This window comes from Strix aluco, chromosome 5 (genome assembly GCF_031877795.1).
Source record: "Strix aluco isolate bStrAlu1 chromosome 5, bStrAlu1.hap1, whole genome shotgun sequence".
NCBI lineage: Eukaryota > Metazoa > Chordata > Aves > Strigiformes > Strigidae > Strix > Strix aluco.
This window is the reverse complement of record NC_133935.1, coordinates 64,653,938-64,676,939: the sequence shown is the minus strand read 5'-3', so window position 1 is coordinate 64,676,939 and position 23,002 is coordinate 64,653,938. Positions and strand designations below refer to the sequence as shown.

Genomic DNA, 23,002 nt, shown 5'->3' with positions numbered 1-23,002 from the left:
GGATGATCATAAAGGCATCTTCAACAAAAAGAACTTAGCTGGAACTTTAAGTTACTGTTTTGTAAACAGGAAAAAGTAATCTGTGAAGCTCTTGTAAGATGCTTTTGTCTATTTTAAAACTTTACCAATAAGTTTATTGTTGATTCTGAATATTCTGAATGTATTTTTTTCTACCTGTGCTTACTGATTCTTTCTGATTTGAAAACTTGCTGAGTCTTCTAAAAAAGCCTATTTTTAGTGTTGATGTGGAAAAGTTTTGGAAGGCTTCTAATAATACAAGCCTACAGTTAACTATGTCAGCCTCTGGATGTCAGTGTTGTTTCGGATTAATAGAGCTTCTTGCAGCGTGAGTTTTTTTGGTTTGTTTTTTATCAGATTTCATTAGGGAAGAGAATCAGCCACTGAACTTTAAACAAAGCAATTTAGCAAGAATACTAATAAGGAATGTTTTGATTGGAATAAAAGTAATAAACTATTGCATCTAGTACCATTCTGAGTTTAAAACAAAGTCTTCAGTTGTGCTCAGGTAGTGGTGTGAATAATCAAATGTAAGTCAGGTGGTCCTTTGTGTAAGGGTCAATGGCAAAACTCCTTCTGTTTTCTGCTTTGTTTTATATTCAGCTAGTTCTGATAGCTGCTTTATTTCTGACATGTTCCAAACTGGGGTTTCTTGTGGGGTTTTTTGCAATCTAACCTTATTGTGGAAACAAAATGAGAAAGAATCTGTTTCTACTCTATTTTCCTAAAATAACTGAACAATATAACTTGGTAAATCTTTTTTCAGCTATTAAAGTGCCACCAGCTAAGTATGTGTGTATATGGATATATGTGCTTCATGTTGGAGCACAAGGAAAAGGCGTAATCAGTGTTTTAGCACTTTTCTCCCAGAACACTGATTGTGAACCTTGCCAAAGCTACATGCTATTTTAATTTTTATCTTTAAGTTTTTGGAGGTGGAGATTTTGAAGTTTCCCTAGAAATCTTCCCAGCACTTTTACAGATACAGGCCTCAAAGGCAAAACACGTTATGACATTTATTAGACAGAGGTGGTCTAGATTCTACCCATTTGTTGAACACAAGCAATTTGCTCTTCTACAACATAGTATTCTTCCACATAATCATTATGCTGCAGTAAGGACTTCTTTTTGAGAGTTTGGCATCTGTTGGGCTGGAATTTAGGAAATAGTTGGATAATATACAGAATTTTACGTGACCCTCCAGAGGGAGTAAGGGGAATGCGTGACCATTGCTACAGATCAGTTGACCTGACGAGTGGTATGTTACAGTTCACGAGCAGATTAATGCTCCTTGCATATCTTCATTATTTGTACATGAAATCAGTGTGATTCATATCATTGTCAAGCCATGGTAATTCTCTGTGTTTTACACCAGTCTCTTAGAAGCCAGAATATATTTGTTCAGTGTAACTTAGTATTACAGCAAAGTTGAAATTCTGAAGACCTTTTAGCAATGTTAATTAAAACTACCCTGAACTTTGTGTGTTAATCCCTTGAATGAGTACAGCTTTATCTGTGTCATTGTACTTGGAGGAACTTTGTTTTCTAACCTTTTGGGAAGCCATTTCAAATATCTGTGCCTCTGCTTTATTTATTTTTTTCACCAGAAGTTAAGTTCATTGAGGAGGTTTCATGCTGTGTATTTTTTCATCACCAGTAATAATGCAATTTTTTTAATTTTCTTTTCTTCTCTAGTTACTTCTGCAATACAAGTAACAAATACGTGCAATAAATATTTAGTACAATCCAGTGTCATAATTGCTTGTCATAAAGTCTTTGAAACATCTTAGTTTCTTTGAAACATCTTAGTTATAGTTAGTGGTAAACAACACAGTTGTAGAATATATTTGTTTTAAAACAGGTTGCTCACTTTTTTTATTGTTGTTCACGAGCTGATTAAATCATATATTTTTACTGAACTATTGTCAAATAACTGTTCTCTCTGTGCTAAGTTAATACATTTACCACATTTCCACTGAATTGGTGAAATGTCAGAAGGATTCTGTAATCAGTTCTGTAGTACATACTACAGAGACTGAAGGCAGGTAATTCCATGATTTATAATAAATTTGAAAGAACTTTTTCCTGTCACTGGAATTGGAAAATCTCAGGGTTCCAGCAGTAATGTACTAAATTTCTGCTTTGTTCCTAGAATGGACACAACTTTAGTAACTCTGAAATTAGCATGAAGTTTGGTGGTTCTGCATTTCCCACCTCATGTCAATTATGACATGGTTGAATAACTACTTTTTCATAAACTACTGGTTAAAAATTAATACATTTTTGCCACTTGAAAGCTGAAAAAAGTTACTTTGGAACAATTGCAAAATATCAGTTTATTCTTTTTTTTTTCCCCAAGAAAATTACTAGTTAAATCATAGGAGAAATGTGGAAATGATGCTAACTAAATACAACTTCATGGTTACAGTGATGGCTCTGAGGAAGATATTAAGGCATCTGCTCTGATAAATGTCCATTTTTGATTCTTTATTGAGTCTGTTGTTCAGTAAGAGTGAGAAGGTTGTGGACCATTTTTTCAGTTTTCAATAGTGAGTCTCAATTTTTCTTGAGGGTCTTGAAATCAACATCTAATCAGCTAAGAAATGCAAGTTGTTCAATTTATTCTTGATTACAGTTTAAAAAACCATGGTTTTCTTTTTTTAATAGGTGGAACACTAAAAGAAGTTTGGAAGCTTACAAAAATATTTAAATGTGTTATTCCTGTGAGATCCACAGAAGATGATCTTGAATTATTAGACCTTTCAGCTCCTTTTCTTTTACAAGGGAATATAAAATATTATGGGTAGGTTAAAACTATTTGTTGATATTTTAGTAGTTGGAGTAATAGATATCATTTTCTTCAGTAAATCAAACTGCAGTGCTCAAGGGATAACTTACGCAAAGATTTTTTGATGCAAAATACATAACATGATCAGCAATACTGAGATCAGGGATGAAATGCCTTACTATTCATATCTCATATCAAAGGACTTAACTGCAGCTGGGCTTTATCTTGCTCTATATAATCTTATGCCCTTAATTATACACCACCCCAGGTTCAGTCTTGCTTGTGGTATGTGGGTAGGGCAGTATACTACAGAGGCAGAAATACATGTATGAGTCTCTTTAGGCTGCAAAATGCCTATATCTTCCTCTTTTATCCCAGCTCTTCCATTTTCTGGCCAGAAAAGTATCCTTTTCTGGTCTTACTCCTTAGACTAAAGTCAAAACAGTTTAAAACTGTATGCTGGGTTTTTTTTGTACACAGATAATATTTAAATAGAGACCCACAGAATAATTTCAGGGTGTCAATCCATGTTTTGTTCTTTCATTCCTAGTGTTGGGAAAGCTTGGGTTTTGGAAGAATTAAGGGATTTTGGACAGCCTTTCCTCACCATTTGCCATTTATTGAGATCTACAACACTGCAAAGTGCCTTACCTATTTGTGGATAACAGTCACTGTAGAGACAACTTCAATGGGTTTCTGAATTCCACAGTTCCAGGGCTGTGGAATACGGTAGACGCATCTAGGTCTGGTATCTGTGCTATGCCATGCAGCACCATGTTCCTGCTCAATGAGAGCTAGCAGCAGTACATTCTCCCAGTACTGCACAGCAGCATGCAGTTGCTGAGCTCAGAAAAAAACAGGCCATGAAAGATACTGAGTCCACTCTCTCAGCAGTCCTAATAAGTTTAAGCAAAGTGCTGTGTTGCACTACTTCAGTCCTGTAGGCAGTAAAGAAAATTTCTGTGCAGAAATATTGCATGTTTCACATGAACTGTAAAATTTCCCATAAGGGCCTGATAAAATTAATACAGATAATTATCTCTCTTTGTCATATATTGTTTTGACCTTTTCAAGTATGGCTGTCCACAGCTTTTTTAAATAAAGGCAATATATGGGTGTTCCTACTGGGACTGGATCTTCACCAGCACAAAGTATTTCCCCTTACACTTTCATAATTCATATATTTCCCCAGCTACACACAACTCACCTTCAGACTTCATTCTCTGTTTAAATGGCTGTATTGTAAAAGCCAGTGCTCTACAAGATATTTGTAATTGTTTATAGGATATTTAGGAAGGAACCTCACAAGGATGTTGACATTTCAGAGCTTTCTTCCATGTGCTTATTTTTATCAATAGCATAGACTTAGCAAAGTCTAAAAAAGATTCTGTGTAGTAGAATGAAAAGCAAAGTTATTTTTTCTGTAGGAATGAGCTTGAATACCTGTATAAATATTTATATATGTGTGTGTATGCATGTATATTCATATATATATAAGTAAACACTCGCACACTTGCATATAAAAAACAAAATTCACAGCTAAGTTTCTTTATTGCAGTTTGGGTGTTTTATTTAAAGGAAAATAACTTCATTGAGCTTGCCTTTATATCACTTGAGCAGAACTGGTGCTATTGATTTTTATGACACATTTTGCATGTAATTCTAAAAGATAATAAATGTCTATTTTAAGTTCTAACTGTAATATACTAGCACAGAAACTCAATTTGGAAAAAATAGTTCTGTAATTTTATTCCTTGAGGCAAATGAGAACAACTTTGAAAACAATTTTTCAATATTTTCATCTACTTGCAGCATTTGCTTACTGCCACGTGTAAAATCTATAATTAGTAGTGTATTTACTGGTGTAAATACACCAGTAATAAAAGAGATTGTTTTAATAACTCATAGTTAATATTTTTTAATATAGGTAAAGCCAAATTTTTGCTCTAACCCTATTGTCTTTTGTGTGTGTGCTGCAAGTTTGGATTCAATCCTGCTTTTTACAAAGTGAGGTGTTGTTTGTATTGCTAAACGACTAATTAGTGACATATGTCACTGCTAAACATATATTCACATGAATATAGGATTAGCAGTGTAGTGATCTTAGAGTTGTAGAATGGTTTGGGCTGGAAGGGACCTTAAACATCATCTAGTTCCAGCCCCCCCCACCGTGGGCAAGGACACCTTCCACCAGATCAGGTTGCTCAAAGCCCTGTCCAACCTGGCCTTGAACACTGCCAGGGAGGGGGCATCCACAGCTTCTCTGGGCAACCTGTTCCAGTGTCTCCCCACTCTCGCAGTAAAGAATTTTTTCCTTCTGTTCAATCTAAATTGACCATGTGTCAGTTTAAAACCATTGCCCCTTGTCCTGTCACTATGGGCCTTGATAAAAAGTTTCTTTCCATATTTCTTATAAAACCCACTCTATATATTGAAGGGCTGCAATAGTATCTCCCCAGAGCTTTCTGTTCCCCAGGCTGAACAATCCCATGCCTTGATGTACAGTTTTCCTCCTTTCTATTCTGTTCACTGAGGTGGTCTTTTCTGGACCAAAATGACTTCTTTCTTCTCGGGGACAATTCAAAAGCAGCATTAAGGGTTTTAATGTGGTCTAAAGTTTGTATGTCTGGTAAAATAGTAATTTTAAACAACAGTAGAAATACTTTTGCACTCCCACTGGGTAAAGAAAGCAGAATTTTTTTTTTTCTTTTCTGTGCAGAAAGCTTCTGGTATAAATAAATCAGTGTTTGGTTAGTCTCAGTATCTTGTTTTAAATGCTAGGTGCAAGCAGTGTTCAACTCCAAAGCCTATCAAGAGTCTAAGTTCCATTGCAGCAGAACAACGACCATCATGGGAACCAACTGAAATAGCTCAAGGTCAGCTGACATGATATTGTCCTGAAATACTCTCATGCCTTGATTCTGAAGTGCTTATATGAAATAGTTTGGTGTCTGGGTTGCAGTTTTGTACTGAAAGCATGTAATTTATGGTTATGATTGAGTATGAAGCTCTAAAATTTATTCACCTTTTACCAGCTGAAACAATGTATTTACTTTTGAAACCATTACAGTATGAATGAAAGGATTTTATGCTGAATAGTTTCTTCTACCATAGGTGTCACTAATAACACCTATCATAGTACAGATGTGATGAATTTTTGATTGCAGATGACATTTTTAAACTGTGTAGATGCTTGCAGTCCTAGAAATTTGTCTTGCTTTTCCTTTTGAAGATAGCATTTTCCTGACGTGAACTAAAGAGTCTTACTTAATGACTAGTACAAGTTAGACTTTTATATTCTGTAAGCCTTATCAATGCTAAGCATATTCCAGAGAGTCTGCAAGAAATAATATTCAAATGAAAGAAATTATACCATAACATATATGTGTTCCATGCTTTGTGTGTTCCTTGTGTTACTTTATGTAGTCAACATGTGCAAATGCTGTAGGTGAAATGAAGCTTAAAACATCACAGCCCATTAAGGAAGAAGAATATTTTCATGTTTATCAGTTTGTGTTCTAACATATTAAATTGGAATATCTAGCAGTATCTAAGCTTAGTAAAGACTTTATAGAAAAAAAAACTATTTGAGAAATGCAGTGGTTCCCTTAAATAAACTATGTCATAATTGTATTCTATTAAATAACTGTAAAGTAATATATAACCATCAGTGTTACAGCACCTGCAATTGACATTTAATTCTCAAAATTAAAATAATACTCATTAAATGTTTTCTGACGTTTAAACTCTTTTATGTATATTATTCTTTTATCATCTCTATTTTCAGACTAAATGATAACCTGCAAGTTTATCAGATCGGTTGAATTTAAAATGATTAGCCAGTTTAAGTAGATGTACCCAGAAAAGACTGATGCAGAATTGCAGTAACTTTGTATGTTTAAGATATTTTATGTTTGCGGGATAGCATACTGCTGCCAGTGAGAGAATGACTGTAGTCATTTACTGATGCTGGAATATTTTCAGAACTGCCAGCAAAGTTTTTCTGAATAAGATTGCCTGGTAGCTTTTACTACATCATATGAGACTTTTTTTTTTTTTCCTCAGAAGATAGGTTTTCAGGTGGAATGCTATATTATTATCACTGAATTAAGAGCAAGTCTCCTTTAATCCTCCATGGATTAAAGAACAGGAGTAGGAGGATCCTACCAAGGTAGGATCCAAGCTCTAAGCAAATATTACCATTTCTTTTACTAGGATGAGAGTAAGTACTTTAAAATCTTTCTGCATTTTTATAGACTCATTTATTAAAGTGTTTCTAGGCAAATTGCAATGCGCTCACAAAATATGAACCATGTTTTGCTGTTCAGATCATCTGTTTTTTGGCCTGTCAATTTATACTTTTAATGACAGTATTCAAAGTCAGTTACTATTAAAGGAAGGTTATTGTGAGCTTGAGTTGTTATGGTTTGTCTTGCCTATTCACTCTAAGAAACAGATCAATTTTTTTTCTTCAGTTCTAGGTATTGAGCTGCTACAGTATGTTTTTATTATGAAGTTTACACTGATTGATGGAACAGGAGCACTAAATGCATATCTTTTTGATTATGTAAGTAAATCTAGGTAAAGGTAGACTCTATAGATTATGTGGGTTTGGATTTTATTTGTTTTTAAAATAGCAAAAGTTTGTACAGAAATATTCATTCTATGTTACCTGCAGTGTTTTGCAGGGACAGTTGCAAGTGCTGTAATGTTATTAATACTGTCCATCAGTGAAGATGCACAGAATGTAATTTTTCAATAAAATGTCAGACTGTAGAATATTAAAGCATAAAGACAAAACTGAAGCTTGTAGATAGATTATTTGGTATTTCCATAGACTTTTATACATTTCCATGGCTGAATTTCTCTTTTATTGGCAATGTTAAACTGTGCAGCCTGAATACTGTGTGAATGGTGGGAGTGTTTCAGGATTTATGCAGGTAACTTCTGGATTAGTTCAAAATCTCATTACCTCTTTTTTTAACTCTCAGTAGAATCTATCCTTTGAGTAATTCTTGATCTTTTTTGTTTCATATGACCATGAGGTAGAAGAAGCCTTCCTTCCTCTGAACCTAGGCAGGACTCAGCTATAGCTATACAGATACTTATCTTTGATTTCAGAACCAGTTTATTCAACTACTTTGCTAACCTTAGAATTAACCTCTCTTCAGTTTTCTCTGAAGCAATTTAAGACCATTCCTGCTACCCAAGACACTGAAGAACGGATGGTTTTCCTGTCTCCACACACTGTATAATGATTTTACCTTCTGAAGGCTAAAAAAACACCATTCATTCTATCTTCTTCTATATAAGAGGCTTTTTCTTCCATATCAGAGTTCTTTGAAAACTGACATCCTCACTGTTGTTCCTCTGAATTCTTCCCAGGCGATCCACATGTTCCCTGAAGTGCTAAAACCAGTATCCTACAATCAGGCATTGCCAGATAATGCTTCTATATGTATAAACTAGTATGGTGATCACTTAAATCTCTTGCTTACTGATTCACTCATCTCTGAGGGGAACCTCGGCTTCAACAAATTATTCCTCATTCTTTGTTTGAGCAGTTGATTTAGCTTGCTTAAAAGCAATACATGTATCTGGTAGTAAGTGTTGGAGGGATTAGTTTTTTTGTCCTACTAGCTCTCAGGTTGTCAAAAATTAATTCTAATTCTTCGCTCCTGTTTACTTGCAGTTCCCCCATCCTGGCTTTGTCTGTAAACATAGTGGTATTCCATAAAGCATGTCACTAATGAAAATTCTCAGAATCACCAGGCTTAGGACAATCCCCTGCAGATTTGGACATCTCTCATTTTGACAGTAAACTCCAGATTACTCTTCAGTATTTTTTTATTTCTTTCCTTTTTACTCTTAATTCATAAGCTTTATTTTTAGGTTAGCAGTTCAATGCACAAAGATGACTTGAGTAAGAATTTTTTGTGATGCTGAAGGTGGAGGATTTCTGACTGACAAGAGCTGGTCATTGCTTCCTACGTCTCCAATTTAGGGCTGAAAATAAATTGTATACATCTAGTATCCTCCTTAGTGAATTTACTCCTTTAAATGTATTTATGTGTGCAGTAGAAATATCTGTTGCTATGTATTTTGTGGGTTTTTTCCTTTTGTTTTACATTTTGGGGGTTTTGCTTTTGCTTGTTTTGTTTTGTACACATGCATACATACATACATTTTAGTTACTACCGTAAATTTTGAGATGGTATGTCAATCGTTTTGAGAAGGGAAAATAATTAAAAAGTGAGAAGAACTTGGTAAAGAAGAGAATTATAATCTAAAATAGATTAGTATTGCATTGTACCTTTTGTCCTTCTATAACTGCATTTGTGTGTTTTCTTATCCCAGCAGTTCGTAGGTGGGAATATCAGGATCTCACAATACATGTTTGGAGTAATCTATCTACCCAAGTGCAAAATAGTTGCTGTAGTGACACTTCAGAGTTACAACTTTGTCCAAAATGAGACAGAGAAACAATTTAGTGGGATTTTTTTTTTTTCCCCACAGCAGTGCTATTTAATGTAGATATATCTGCATATTTTCCACCATTGTACTAAATGACTTTGAATGGGACTTTGAAGGGAATACTCTTCCTTGTTAAATTTTAAGACTGTAAGTAAAAATAATACTGGAAAAAATGTGTTTTCTTAAAATACACAGTGTGTTAGCAGTAAATGACATCAAAGACTGCAATCCCCATTTTAGCTAGTCATCTTTTCCTTCTACTGTCCTTTTTCCTTTTTTATAGTGAGGAACTAAACTGCAAAAGGAAGGTGGGGAAAAAATCTTAAACAATTTCTTGATGCAGAATTCCAAAAGTCTCTACTTCATGGTAACTCAGATTCTTATCAGATACTGCTCAGTACTGCACCTTAGCTGCAGGAAAAAAACCCACAACTTCTTAAGTGCCAGCTACTAGCATTCCTGTTGGTGGTACTTCAAAGACAAGACAATATCTTCCAAGCCTGAAATCAGGTCCTTCAGCACCACATGAGAAGCAACTAGGCTACTCTGAAATCCAGCTTTACACTAGCTTCCAGTCGCACTTCCATAGGAATGCTCTCAGTGTAGTTACCTGTGTCAGTTTTGCTGCTGGATTATCCTCTAACTGATCCATTAAACGTGTCGTGCAAAAATTATACAAAGGCAGAGTATTCTAATTTGTATCTTTTAACAAAAAGGAGAAATTGCCATCAGAAACTTTAGCTCACTTTGAAAAGGTGTAAGATGATGAGCCTTTAGAGATACAAAATCAGGTAACAAACTTGGAAAGAATAAAATGGAAGTTTTGTCGGTCATGTTTACTGTATATGGTTTAAAAATACATAGAAAAGGTTTATTTAACATTTTAGTATTCCATTCTTATTTTTCTGAATGGAGGAGTAAAATAATCTCACAGTATAAGCCTTTCTCCATAGTTTCTAAAACTATCAAAAAATGAAACTCAAACTAAGGGAGTTCCACTTGTCTGAAGCCAGGTTGCAGTGCCCCCTTGTTTTCAAGTGACTTTGCTCTCAAAATGTTCTGCTTACTGCAGTGAGGGACTGCTGAGGAGGATTGACCATTCTCTCTGGCTGTAACATTGTCTGATTATGGAGGTTTGTGAGGAATACCTGCCAGTTGTGTATACAGACCTACATGTGTGTTTTCTGGGTGGCTGTTGTCCCAATACTGAAATACAGACTCTTATTTTTTTCAGACAGTTTGGTTTTTTTCTGTATCTGAACAGTTTTAGAAACAATGTTGTTCTCCAGTTGTGTTTCCTATGGCTAATTTTAACTTCCGTAAATGATAAATGAACATGCAGTCAGGGTTCTGGCTAATGATTTCTTATCCCCTTTCTAACACCTCATACTTTTCTGTTCTCTTCCAGGAAAAGTTTTTCCAAATTCCTGCCTCTGAAATCTTAAGTAATAATTTTCTTCAGCAAAAGATGCAAATGACCATGAATACACTCTGTCCTCCAGGAAGAAAATTAGGTCAGCTTGCTATTATTTTAAAAGGGGGATGAGAAGGGAAAGGGTCTTTCAGTCTGCTGTTGCATATGCAAAGTCTTAGAATTCAGTTTATGCATGGGCAAAACTCAGGAATGCAGGAGTCTGTAAGGAGAGTTCCAATTAATTTGTTTTGATACATTTATTTAATAGAACTCCCTTTTGAGAAAGAAAAGTAATGGTTCAGTAAATTCTCATGTAGCATGCAGTGATGTGTGAATACAGTCCTAACATGTCATTTGTATTCATGTGGAAGTTAACCACAACACCCTCGTACTGAATGTCACAGCACATTAAGGAAAACTGAAAGGGAATTCAGCGTATGGCACGTGCTTTGGGTGAGATTCTACTTTTGGATGCACATGCTGATTTAGAGCATCCCTTGCTAGAGGAAACATCCATGGAAATTGAGCAAAAACTTAATCCAAATCCAGTCACAGAGGTTTCTGTGCAGTATTTCTGTTGTGGCAGAAAGTAACTCTGCCTAAACTACACGTCTAAGGTAGCTATATGTCTCAGCCACATCTCCGACCTCCGGAGCATGCTCTAAGTACATGGCTGTCAGTGACCACCACAACCACACTGGAGTTTTTACCATACTTAAAAAAAGTGACCCTATTGTAAAGGGTGTAAAGGATGTTCCCTTTGAGACCAGTGAAATTGTGTCATTGAGACACATGGAGATGAGTTTTTATTATTGGAAAGTCCTTGTATGTGCTATAGTGTGGTACAACTACTGTTACCAAGTTTGGGGGGAATGTTGGGGCAAGGAGGCTGAGAGTTGGAAGATTGTCATTGAACGCCATTTCAGATGGTGCAGGAAATTTTAAGATACAAATTGGAATTTCAAAATTTTTCTTCCTATTAATTGTTGTATACATTTATATATCCTCATTAAGATCCTGCTCAAGTTATACTTCTCTCCTATAAAAGTTAGAAATTAATATTAAACAATAATTTGGGTTTTGTTTTCAGATGACTTGCCATGGCTGGAATGCTTCATCAAGTCTTATAATGTCAGAGATGGGATGAAACATCAAGTTTATTACCAAATTTTTGACACTACAGTTGCTGAAGATGTTGTATAGTGATGTGTTGCTAACAGGAAGTAATTCAGTAAGAATCCAGTTTTGAGGGTTTTTGGGATCAGAGACTGTATTTAAAAAAATCTTTGTTCCTTTCTTAGGAATTCAACCTGTATGTATGAAGTTTTAGTTTGTATATTAATATGAATGGGAATTATGCTTTGATGTATTTACTACTTTCCTAGCATATACAGCCTTATGATCTGAGTGCAAGTGCAGATGCTAAGCTTTTCACTGGAGGCTGCTTGGCTCAGGCTGATGGATGCAATCTAGTATCTATCTGTCATTCAGAAAGGCAGCAATGAGGTTACACTAAACTGATTAATTTTATTCAGAAAATATAGTCGGAATGATTATTAATTCTGTATTAAAGTAAATGATGTCAGCAGAGATAGGGAAAAGCAGCTCTTCAGTAAACTTTTTCTCAAACTACTTTTTGCAAGCATATGTTACTGTTCTCAGCCAGTTTGACAGGGAGGTTGTCTGGTTTTAGAGATTCATTTGATTTTGCACCGATGTGTACATTTAGGCAGAACTCTTCCTGTTAATCATACTAAGGTAACTGTTATGTGTGCCAGTTACTATAGGTTTTGATGGCATTATGACTGTGAACATGTAATGATTAGCACTAAAATTAAAGTCAAGGCATGAAAGTAAGGTAGTGTAAAATTGTAAAATGAATATTGACATTCACTAGATTGTAATGATTTTTAAGGTGGCCCTACTGGGTACCAAAGTTGTTAGCACACTTACAATCTGGGTCTGTGTTTTCAAAGGCTCTCATGTATCTGGCTAAATTTACTGTCAGGTTACACTGCCCATATCTGCTGTTTCTGTCTTACATAATCAGGTTGTATGACTAAATTTAGAGATACAGAACTGATCTAGTGATACCATGGCTTGAAAATACTGCTGGGCTAGAAAAATTACTCAGTGGTTTTACTTTGCATTCAGAAGTCTGTAGGACAAATTCAGGACATGTTTCTCCAACGATAATTAATGTAGAAATTCCTGTCAAACCAAATGCTTTCCATCAGAGCAAAATTACTTAATATTTACAACAGCTGGTTTTTAAGCAAGTTCAGAAACAAGATGGAATACTTGTACACAGATTACTATTTTGATAGTAGATGACAATTTATTTTTTAATTTTTCAGGGCTGCTTAGTAGATTATACATTTGTCATTTAAAGTTTCATCTAAATATCATCTGACAATTTTCTAGTACTCTAAAAAATTATACCGGGTTTAAATGTCATAAACCAGGAGATTATGTTCTTTATTGATCAGTGTATAGGGAGAACCAATATTAAAAATGGTTAGTGGAAGTTTCCTTTAAAAAGTAGGAAAAAAAATCAACTTTGGAATTGATCAAGCAGTTTACCAAAGAGCAGTACTGGCTTATGAAAGTTTGTCTGAATCTGTGAATAAACACATAAGTGAAAAATAGTTATAACAAGTTATTAAATGGCTATTATAAAACTTTAGACACTGGTCATATCCAAATTATTTCAGAAGTTAGGGGTTAAATTGAAGGCAATATTATTTACTTTTCTTATATATAGTATATGAAAACTCTGGAAGGAAATGGTTTTAGTTTTACATTTTTTCTTAACAACTCTGATAGTGATATTGTACATTTTTTTCTAAGTAAGTCTTTGTAAAGTAATGGGTAAGAATGTTTTGAACTTCAGTGTAAACTAAATCAATTTCGCCACATCCCTGCTTTGAGGTCCCTGCCAGAAAACCCTGCATATACATCACTTAATTTTTCTACTGTTGAATAGTGTGTTAAAATGTTTAATAAATATTTTTTAAAATATTGAGTGTTTTTTGTATTTGACTTTTAGTTCATAATTCATAAGACTGTGAGAACTTTGTCATCAGTAGCCTTCATCCAAGAAAATGCTCAAAATGAATGTTTGTATAGTTTGTTGGATTGAAGCATACATGTTTAAATCTCTTTCTAAATATAATTTATAGAAATAATTATTTATGAAAAATTATGTATTTGGCAATACTAGAAATAACTGTGTAGAAAGGAGTTAGTGCACAGACACTGAAAATGTTTGTGTCTCATTGGTAGCCTTTATATGGGACAATGGAAGTCACTGAGATGGGACTTGGACCTTTAATTGCTTAATTACTTACCCTGGTCAATTCTGAGGCCTGTGAATAGCTGACTGATGGATGGAAATCTTGAGATTGCAGTGTCCTGAATCTACAGCACTGACAGACTCCCATTTCTGAAAGCTGAGCATCTCAGGCAGCAGTGACTTTTAGCCATTACTAGCGACCTCCTTAATAGAAATAGAAGTCACATTTTCCTTGGTCAGTTTCTTAACCAGGTATGTGATTTAAGTTTCTAAAACATTAATAAAAGGTCAAATATCTCTTTTAATGGTTAAAAAGATTACTGAAATAGATCATAATAAATTTAAAAACACTCAGAAGTTGAAACAATAGTGGATCAGGTTGACATTGGTACACTCAGAACCAATGAAAACTCCAGGCGTGTCCTGGTATCTCATCATCTTCCTCTGGCCCCATACATGCCAACATGCAGGTAACTGCATCAAAACATCAACTTCTTGCTAGAAATGTGGACTAAATGGCAAATATGCTTGGAATGTGAAGTATATAATGCACAGCAACATCATCACAGGCAAGGGCAAAGAATATCTGATTGTAACGGAGGAGCTATGGGAGAAAATAATAAAACTGTAAAAGAACAATAAAGGAACATGAACACATCCCTCCCCTCCAATTACACAGCTGAGTGCATGGAAGTGGTAACATTGTAATTAAAAAATAAGGAGACTTTTCAGGGAAAACAAATAAATGTGGAATAGCTTTTTCAGGGGTCCCTGTTTGATTTGGCTCCTTGAAGTCCTTGTTTTAAGGGGGTTTAAAAATGTAAGATTGGAAGTCTTTCTAAAGTCAGTTGAATTTAAGCTCTTGGATGCTTCACGGTCTCTTGAAACTCCAATTGAAAAGACAGAATGTAAATAACTAACTTACAGTGCAGAAACAAGGAGGTGTTCCTGGTAGGTGACCTGCTGATCAGTGGTGATTGAACCTGCTCATTGGCTTTTGCTGTTATGGTGTCCAGAGATTTACAGACAAGACTGAAATGCTTTCCTTAATACCAGTCCTTTGGCTACTGAGCAGCAGGAAGTGGGATTGCAAAAAAGACGGTAGAGCCCACAGGATAACAATCTGAGGTTTGCCACAGAAGGAAGACAGTTTGTTGTGTTAACAGGGGTGAGTGCTTAGTTTTTCAATAGTGTTTTACATCACAAGAATTTATTCACATTAAGTCACTTTTGGCCAAAACCATTGCATTAATACGTGAAACTTGCAGGAACTGGGGCACTGCAGTAAGGAGAAAGGCCAAATATTGAAATGGAATTGTGAAAAAATTAAGCAAATATATATGTTCAAGTTCTTTCGATGGAATGGGAGCACTGCAGAAAATTTTCTTCAGTGGAGAGAAAAAATTTCAAATAAGAATTTACTTCAAATAGGTATTATTCCAAGTGTACTGAGCAGTGACAATTATTAAGAATTGGAAACAAGGAAATCCATTAGCAGATAGAGAAGGAAAGAACAGTTTCAGAGGACAGTAGCAAAGGCATGCAGTGAAAGTAGGGAGTCTTTATGAGACAGTTTGCTGCAGCTCCTGTTCACAGCATTTCCTATACATTAAATTTCCAGTAAGAACTGTGGTTTGTGGAAACAACCATCTGATGAAGGATTACCAGATCTGAAGTGCTTGAAAAATGTAGAGCAGAATTATGCTATAATTAATGAGTTCATATTTATGGGAAATCTGTGGATGGACTTCACTGCAGAACAGTGCTACAGTGTGATTTTCCTTCTTGTTTTCTTCTGCAACTCCGATACATGCATACAGAGGTACCTCTATGAAACTGCTGCAATGTTATCATTTCTCTGCATAAACCAAGCAAAGTGAAAGCGTAGGAATAAATCTACATTTAGTAGATACTTGGTTTAATTTGAATATTTGCAGGTAAACTAAGAGGAAATATGCTTAATGTGGAAATATGTGCCAGAGAGGAAAGAATGAGTATTTCTGTCTCCTAACTGTTCTATTACATGCAAAGCTTTGAGCATAAATTTGTTCTGTACCTTCTCCTGTGTGCATACAGCCTGTGGACTACCACTGTTAAAAAAATACAGTTCTGTGAAGTACAGGCTACACCTTTATAATTGAGTCTGTATTTAACAGTAATTTCAAAGAATGGCTATCAGGTAGCTTTGAATTATGGATCAAGTAAATCTTCTGTGAGTCCTGCAGTACTGTCCAACAAGACTATGACTTTTTTTTTAAGTTTTGCCATAGGCTCATTCATTTGGCTAGCCATGTGTCCACTTAGGTAAAATCCAAAGTCAAGACCTATGCAGTATTTCGTAAAGCAGTGGCTATAATCTGGGCAGTCCAGTCCATTTATTCAACTATTATCTTTGCAGTCACTTGAAATACAAAGAGCTTTGTGAACCTGGTGGTGTACCAGTAAATTCGAATATTTGTTAAGGACAGATGAATGAAACAAGCAGTCAGGTGAAACTTTTCCTCAGTATCTGAAGAAATCGCTGATATCTGAAGTAAACAATAACAGCTCTGGTTGCAAAAGGTGATAGATATAATACTATTTGGGAAGTAAGATTTTTACATGCCTTTTTTTTTTTAACCAGCATCATCATATTGATGGAGGAGCATTTTAATTCACTGTGGTCATATTTCAAACTTAGCTGAGAACATCAAGTGAGATTCCAATATAGAACAGAAATGAAAAAATAAATTCTGACACAACAAGCTGAAGGGGAACAAGGATTAGTTGGAAAAATTGGCTTTAGACAACCACAATAGGAACCATATTTCATTGTAATTTACTTAAAGAGTAAGACCTCAGCCTAAGCAATATCATTATCTTGTTAGAAGTGCTTCTAAAGTATTGCTATTTGATCTCCATGGACAGAAAACATCTGACTAATACCCATTATTTTTTAAGCTAGTCAAGCCAGGGACCACAGCAAGAGTTGGGAACTGTGTGTTATGCCCCTCACAGACATATGTCTATGGAGACAGTCCTTGTAGATTGTACATGTTTATGATCAGATGCAACACATAAATGAAACATGAGTAAGAGGGACGTGAAAGAAAGGATGTCAGGGTAACAGTATAATTAACAAACTTGCCTAGCAGCTACAGACCAGCTCATGGTGCCCATTTTCCTGGAACGGGAGTCATTCCAAGTCCACTGAGTAAGAGAGATTTAGTTTTCATACTTAGCTTTGCTACAGGTCAAGGTTTCAAATACTGCTCATCTCCCACTTGAGAAAGTAACTAGGTTTTCAAAAGCACCTTTTCTGAGAGCTGCTCAGCTTGTCTTATGAAAAGTTGGCAAGGATTTTGCCCAATGACTTTGTTAGAAGCTTTCATTCAGAGCTCTGAAACACTAGTGAATTATTCTGTTTCCTAAGGAAACAGACTCAAAGCAACAGGACATCATGCACAATGTATGAAATAGACCTTTCCTCTGTGTTAAAAATATAGGAGGAAAGCTATTATATAGAGAGAAAAACAAATCTGATTAAAGTTTTTCACTTAATACTTCTAAAAGAAATAGAAAAAGCTCCTGCCTTCTGGGATTATACACCTGAGTCTTGATATTGTGCATAATACTCTGTGGGTGTGAAAAGTAGCTAAGAACTGGATCTTTACAATTTCATGATCATTTTTTGTGCAGAAATCAATTTTGAATGTTTGCCTAATGCATCCAGTACTGGTTTTCACTTTCAAGCAAGTTAAACACCTTCAGCAGTCTTGGAATTTGAGTTGAGATTGACATAGCCCTTCTTTGAATGCTGATAAGTGATCACTATCTTTAACATTTTATCTTTGGAAATAGAGAGATGAGTCGTTTTGTTGCTTCCTTAAACTCAAAGAACCTTATTCATCCCTTGTGTAATTATGGCAGTTTCAAAGCTGTTACACTACAGATAAGTTGGACCACTTGTGAATCAGATTCCCCAATGTATGGCTCTTTCTAGATAATGAAACGAAGACCTAAACGTATTGCACTTTATAGCAAAGATTTACTGTTGGCTTCAGACTGCTCCAGTTGATTGCTGATTAGACATTTGGCCTTAAAAACAAAACTTTATGTGAACACACAGAAAAGCTTTCATGATTACGTTTGTTAATCTTGTTAGAGTGGCACAGTTACCAAAATCATCATGGGAAAGTAGGTATAGTTATTATGCCAGTACAGGCAAAAGAACTTTGAAACTTATTTCATTGGCAAAAGGCTAGAGCTCAGTTCTTTCCAATATAGAAAGCAATTATTATATCTCAAGCCCTCTAGTTTATTATGTGTTGGTCTGGTACATGGAAAAGAATTCCTCTAACAGATTTATCCCTTTAACAGATAAGCTATCCATTACATTCTACCTTTTTGATTAAAAGGAGCTTGTGTGTATATATCTAATAGGTTTAGTGCTCCTGCAGAAATCCATTTAAAATTGCTTCATCTGTAACAAAGAACATTGATGGAATTGGGGCACCTGAATGCAAGAGGAGCGAGAGCCGTGGCTTGATATCAAGTTCTGTGGAGCTGTCTCTGTGTCTGATATACCTGGCAGCATTCTGAAATGCTGCGCTACTCGGTGAGAATTGGTTTTCTGGAAGCGTAGCAGTCGCTTCCCAGTCTGGGAGGGACAGCATGAGTTCAAGGATCCCACACTGATAGTACTTAGTTGATACTTAATGTTAGATGATAGGTCCTTCAAATTCCATCTAGGTTCTGTGAATCCAGCTTTGCTCTCAGATACCACCACAGATATCCTGAAATATCACCACTGGATCCTGAGACAATTGCTGCCCTCCCTAATATCTCCACGGAAGGCCCTGTGCATCAGCAGGCTTTGCATAGACATGATTCTTTTCTGAAGATGCAACTTCATAAATCATGTCCCAGCAAGTCCTTGATGCCACCAGAAAGATGAGTCCTGCGTTTGTCTCTGGTTGTAAGTTTCCAAGCCCTCCTTCATACTGGTTGTAGTAGGATTGTGTGATCTGGCTCATCAGTTCCCTGAGGTAGCTCAGAACTAATCTTTGTAGGGACAGAGAAAAGGAGGGGAAAAATGTAGAAAATATCTATGTAGATGCAGGGAACAACCATCCATTTTGGCGGCATTACTCTCTTAGGACTTAAGCAATTAAGAAATATGTGAAACTGTGTCCAGCCAGGGGCCATTATGGGAGAAATGGTACTAATGGTTGTCTCTCCAGAGCTTCTGGAACTCAGAGTTGGGTTTGGCTATGCTCTTTCATGTTTCCAAATTAAAATATCTGTATTTTCCTCCAGAGCAACTTAAAACATTTTCCACGTTACAAGTTTTAGCCATGTCTGAACTGTAAAGTCCTCACAACTACAAGTTTGCTTTTAGTAGCTTGATAGAGAAAGAAATGTACCTACTTCCTAACAGAGATTGATGACTTCTGAACATGGGAGAGCACAAATGAGATGAGTTCCAGTCCAAACAGTTTACAGCCAGTTAAAAAAAAAAAAAAAACAACAAACAAATCAATTGCAATGGCCTCAAAATCCACATGGCAAAGGCGTTACTCAAAGAGTACCTTTGGTTATTTTCTGAAACACACAGACACATTTAAGAATTAGAGGGTGGAGAGGTACTTTCCAGGTAGCCCCATATTTCTGCAAGGATAGACAAATGGACAGAAGTTCTGCTGTGGGTTGTTGACCCAACATAAATACAAGCTGTGATGTGGCAAAAGTAGGCTAAAATTTGCTTAGTAAGATGGAGAATGCCAACTAACTAAACACAAATATATTGCAGAAACACATCCCATTCAAACCCTTCTCCTGGAACGCAGACAATGCTCAGCTGGAGGTTTGCCAGCTGCCTGGCAGAACCAGATGCTGAAGAGTCTTGTTTTTCAGGATCTATTGCTCTAGGGCTACATCACCATGGAGATGACCCTGGGCCTCCAGGGCTCCCAGGTTATCTGCTTCCCATCATGGAGTCTGGAAATCAAGAGAGCCTTGACCTGAGACGAATGTCTGAAGGATAGGCTTCTTACTCCTTAGCAGGAAGCCATCCATCCACAGCATCAGCATTAGGATTTACTTCAGCATTCTTTTTTTTTTTTTTTACGTCACCATTTTGGAATTATCAGCACATCTGTCATTTGCTTATTATAAGTAGATGCTTGCATAGGATGCAGCGGAAAATCAGATTTTAAGAGGCCATCTAGTCCTTCTCCCACACCCAAGCAGGACTAGCTATGCCTAGACCTTTCCTACAAATGTTTGCTTTGACCACCTGTAACTGAGCTTACTGCCCATGGCAAGGTCAAGAAAATAACTTAGGCAGTGAATACTGTGAAGTTAAGTTATGCATGTGCATATTGTTGTGTAGAACTGTTTTAAGTCTATACCACTGCATAGCCAGGTTGACCCACATCTAATCAACACAACTTCACATTTCTGTCAGGAAAGACTGGGTGAAGCACCTCACAATGCACATGTGGCCATGAAATCCGCAACATTGATTTAAGTTTGTAATGGAGATAATCCATTCTGAATTTTGTGTAGGTTACAAGTACTAAGCAATAATTACCTAATTTAAAATGTCAGGAGGATGAGGGAAATAAGAAAGAGTAAAGGACATTATAAGAACTGAAGTGCTGAATAACATTTTAATAATCAGTGAATTTTGCATGTCTTTTTCTTAATACTCCAGGAAGAACTTACATATAAATTTCATTAACATGTTCTAAAACTTGGCATATTATAAGAAATTGTTTACAGAGAAGAAGCAGCCTTAATATCTCTCCCAATCTGTCGCTAACAAAAAAAAAAGCTGACTCACTAAACAAAGATCTTGCTTGGGGAGCTTTGCTGTCTGTCTAACCAATAACATTCATGATTGCCTCACATTTGAATCATCTGACACATTCTTTGTGAGACCAAAACTGCACATTTGGAAGTGAAAATAAGAAAAATATGGTTGTTTACAATTTGCATAAACCCTGATTTCAGAGGAGACAACGCAAATTTGTCATGTACCATAAGAAAATACTTAGATTGAAGTGGATATTTTAGGGAAGTAGTAAAAAGCAGAAACATGAGAAGGTAGAATCTTACCAGCCATTTGTATTTAACTGTGTCAAACCCTCAGTCAAGTTAGTAATAAACACGCAGGTCATTAAACAGCTTAACTGAATTTGAGTGACATCTGCTTTTGAACAACTAGATGGCACAACATATTTTCATAAAGAAAGTATTGACTTAATTTCCCTCTCTCACTGAAGAAAGTTTATTAAGTAGTTCAGCCTTTAAAGTACTTATTTATTAGTGAAGCCCAGATGGCCAACCACTGTAAGCGTAAAGAATAGCTGAGCCATGTCAGACCTTAATTAAGTGACTGCAAATTAGAGGAACATCACTCACAGCATAGAGGTTGAAATTACACTTTCCTGCTGTTATAATTCCATAATGATTTGTGGAGAGAAAAAGAATAAAGTCTAAATATGATTCATTCAGAAAGTAAATGTAACCACAACATAAGGAAAATATGTGACATCCCTGGTGTTACCCTTGTACCGAAGCTCTGTCACTGCTTCTGTTGAACTTGCAACCCCTGAATACTCTTTCTTACATGCATTTGCAAGGTGCTATCACTCCTGTACTTCACATGCCCTCAATGGGAACTGAGGGTACTCGGAAACGGAAGGATTAGGTCAGAAGTCTGTCATACATATTTAGTTATAAATCTGTCTTGTTTCCTCACTCTGAAAGAAAATGAGCATGTAATAGCCACACAATTTTTTCCTAAATGTAAGTAGTGGCTAAGGAGTGCAACACAGGGTGAGACAGGTGTCTGTCTTCTCTGATTCAACTGGTTCACTTAATATGTGTGAGCTCCCATGGGACTGTTGTCTTGAGTGACCGTAGAGACCCACAGCCCTCCCAGGTCCCATCTTAGCAGTTTTTCTGTCCCAAAATGCCTTCTTTACAGAGGATGGTGAAAGGAGTTGTAATTTAAACTATAGTGGATTTGCATTTCCTGATGATCCACAGCTACCACTCAGGACAGTTTTCTGTCTGCTTTGCACAAAGCTGGTGGAAAAGACATCCAAAGACCAATTTTATTAAGAAAGGATCATGGCAAATCTAAGCCCTTTATAAATACGGATTTATGGTTCCCATGAGATGTGTTTTGCAGTAGCCGGGTTTTTCTGTGGCTCAGCTTCTGTTTTTATTGCTTGTTTCTAAGCTGAGTACTCGGGCAAAACTATCACAGCTTAAATAACAAAAGCAAATTTTGCTCGATGTTCAAAAGTTCCCCAGTAAGTTCATCTCTCAGAAGCACAAGAAGAGTTTTCCTAACAAAACATAATTGTAATCCAAGATGGGAACTGTTGCAACCCAGGCATTCCATACTGCTATTTAAATAACTGCAGATATTAATTAGATCCACTGTCCAGGCTAGTGCTCAAACACTGAAAATCAATTTAAGCTTAATGTTGCACATAACTCTTTCTAGTGTAAAGACTCTGAAAAATCTATAGCACATTTCACTTTTCCTTTAAACATTTAGGGACTTTCTGGATGTTGCTATCAACAAAACAGCTAGAAGACAACTTTTAGTTGAATGCAGTCATGACACAAGCCCACCAGTTCTTCTATCCCCAGCACAGGGTCCTTAATCTACGCAGTATCACAGGGAATGATTTCTCAGGCAACAAACCAGAGGTCACTGTTCTTAAGCTCACACTATTCCTTTTGGTTTTAACTTTTTTCAGTTCCAAAGGCCACAGGCAATAAAGATTGCTTCACAGTCGAAGTTGGTGTTACCCACTGCAACCACATCACCTGACTGCAGGAGATATTAGATGAATTTAGCCATGGTTTAGGCCATCAGTTTAAACTCTCAATATTTTGCTCTTGTGAATTGAAAACGCCACTGGTCACATCACCTTTCTAGCATGAAATGGGAGGTGAATTTCACACTGGATGCATTAAGGATGAGAAAAGCAAACAGATCAAGGACAAA

At 36.1% G+C, this 23,002-nt stretch overlaps 1 protein-coding gene across 14 annotated transcripts in view; it reads left to right on the top strand.

Moving 5' to 3' along the window:
• POT1 (protection of telomeres 1) overlaps positions 1–13,715 on the top strand; it is an 86,675-nt gene extending 72,960 nt beyond the window's left edge. For all 14 annotated transcript variants that reach the window (XM_074827650.1, XM_074827648.1, XM_074827638.1 and 11 more), the window contains 5 exons: positions 2,686–2,821; positions 5,588–5,682; positions 7,282–7,373; positions 10,689–10,794; positions 11,785–13,715. In XM_074827650.1, the coding sequence (XP_074683751.1) occupies positions 2,686–2,821; positions 5,588–5,682; positions 7,282–7,373; positions 10,689–10,794; positions 11,785–11,897 (542 nt within the window). In that variant the 3' untranslated portion in view covers positions 11,898–13,715. The remainder of the gene's footprint in view (positions 1–2,685; positions 2,822–5,587; positions 5,683–7,281; positions 7,374–10,688; positions 10,795–11,784) is intronic.
• The last annotated feature ends 9,287 nt before the right edge of the window (positions 13,716–23,002 follow it).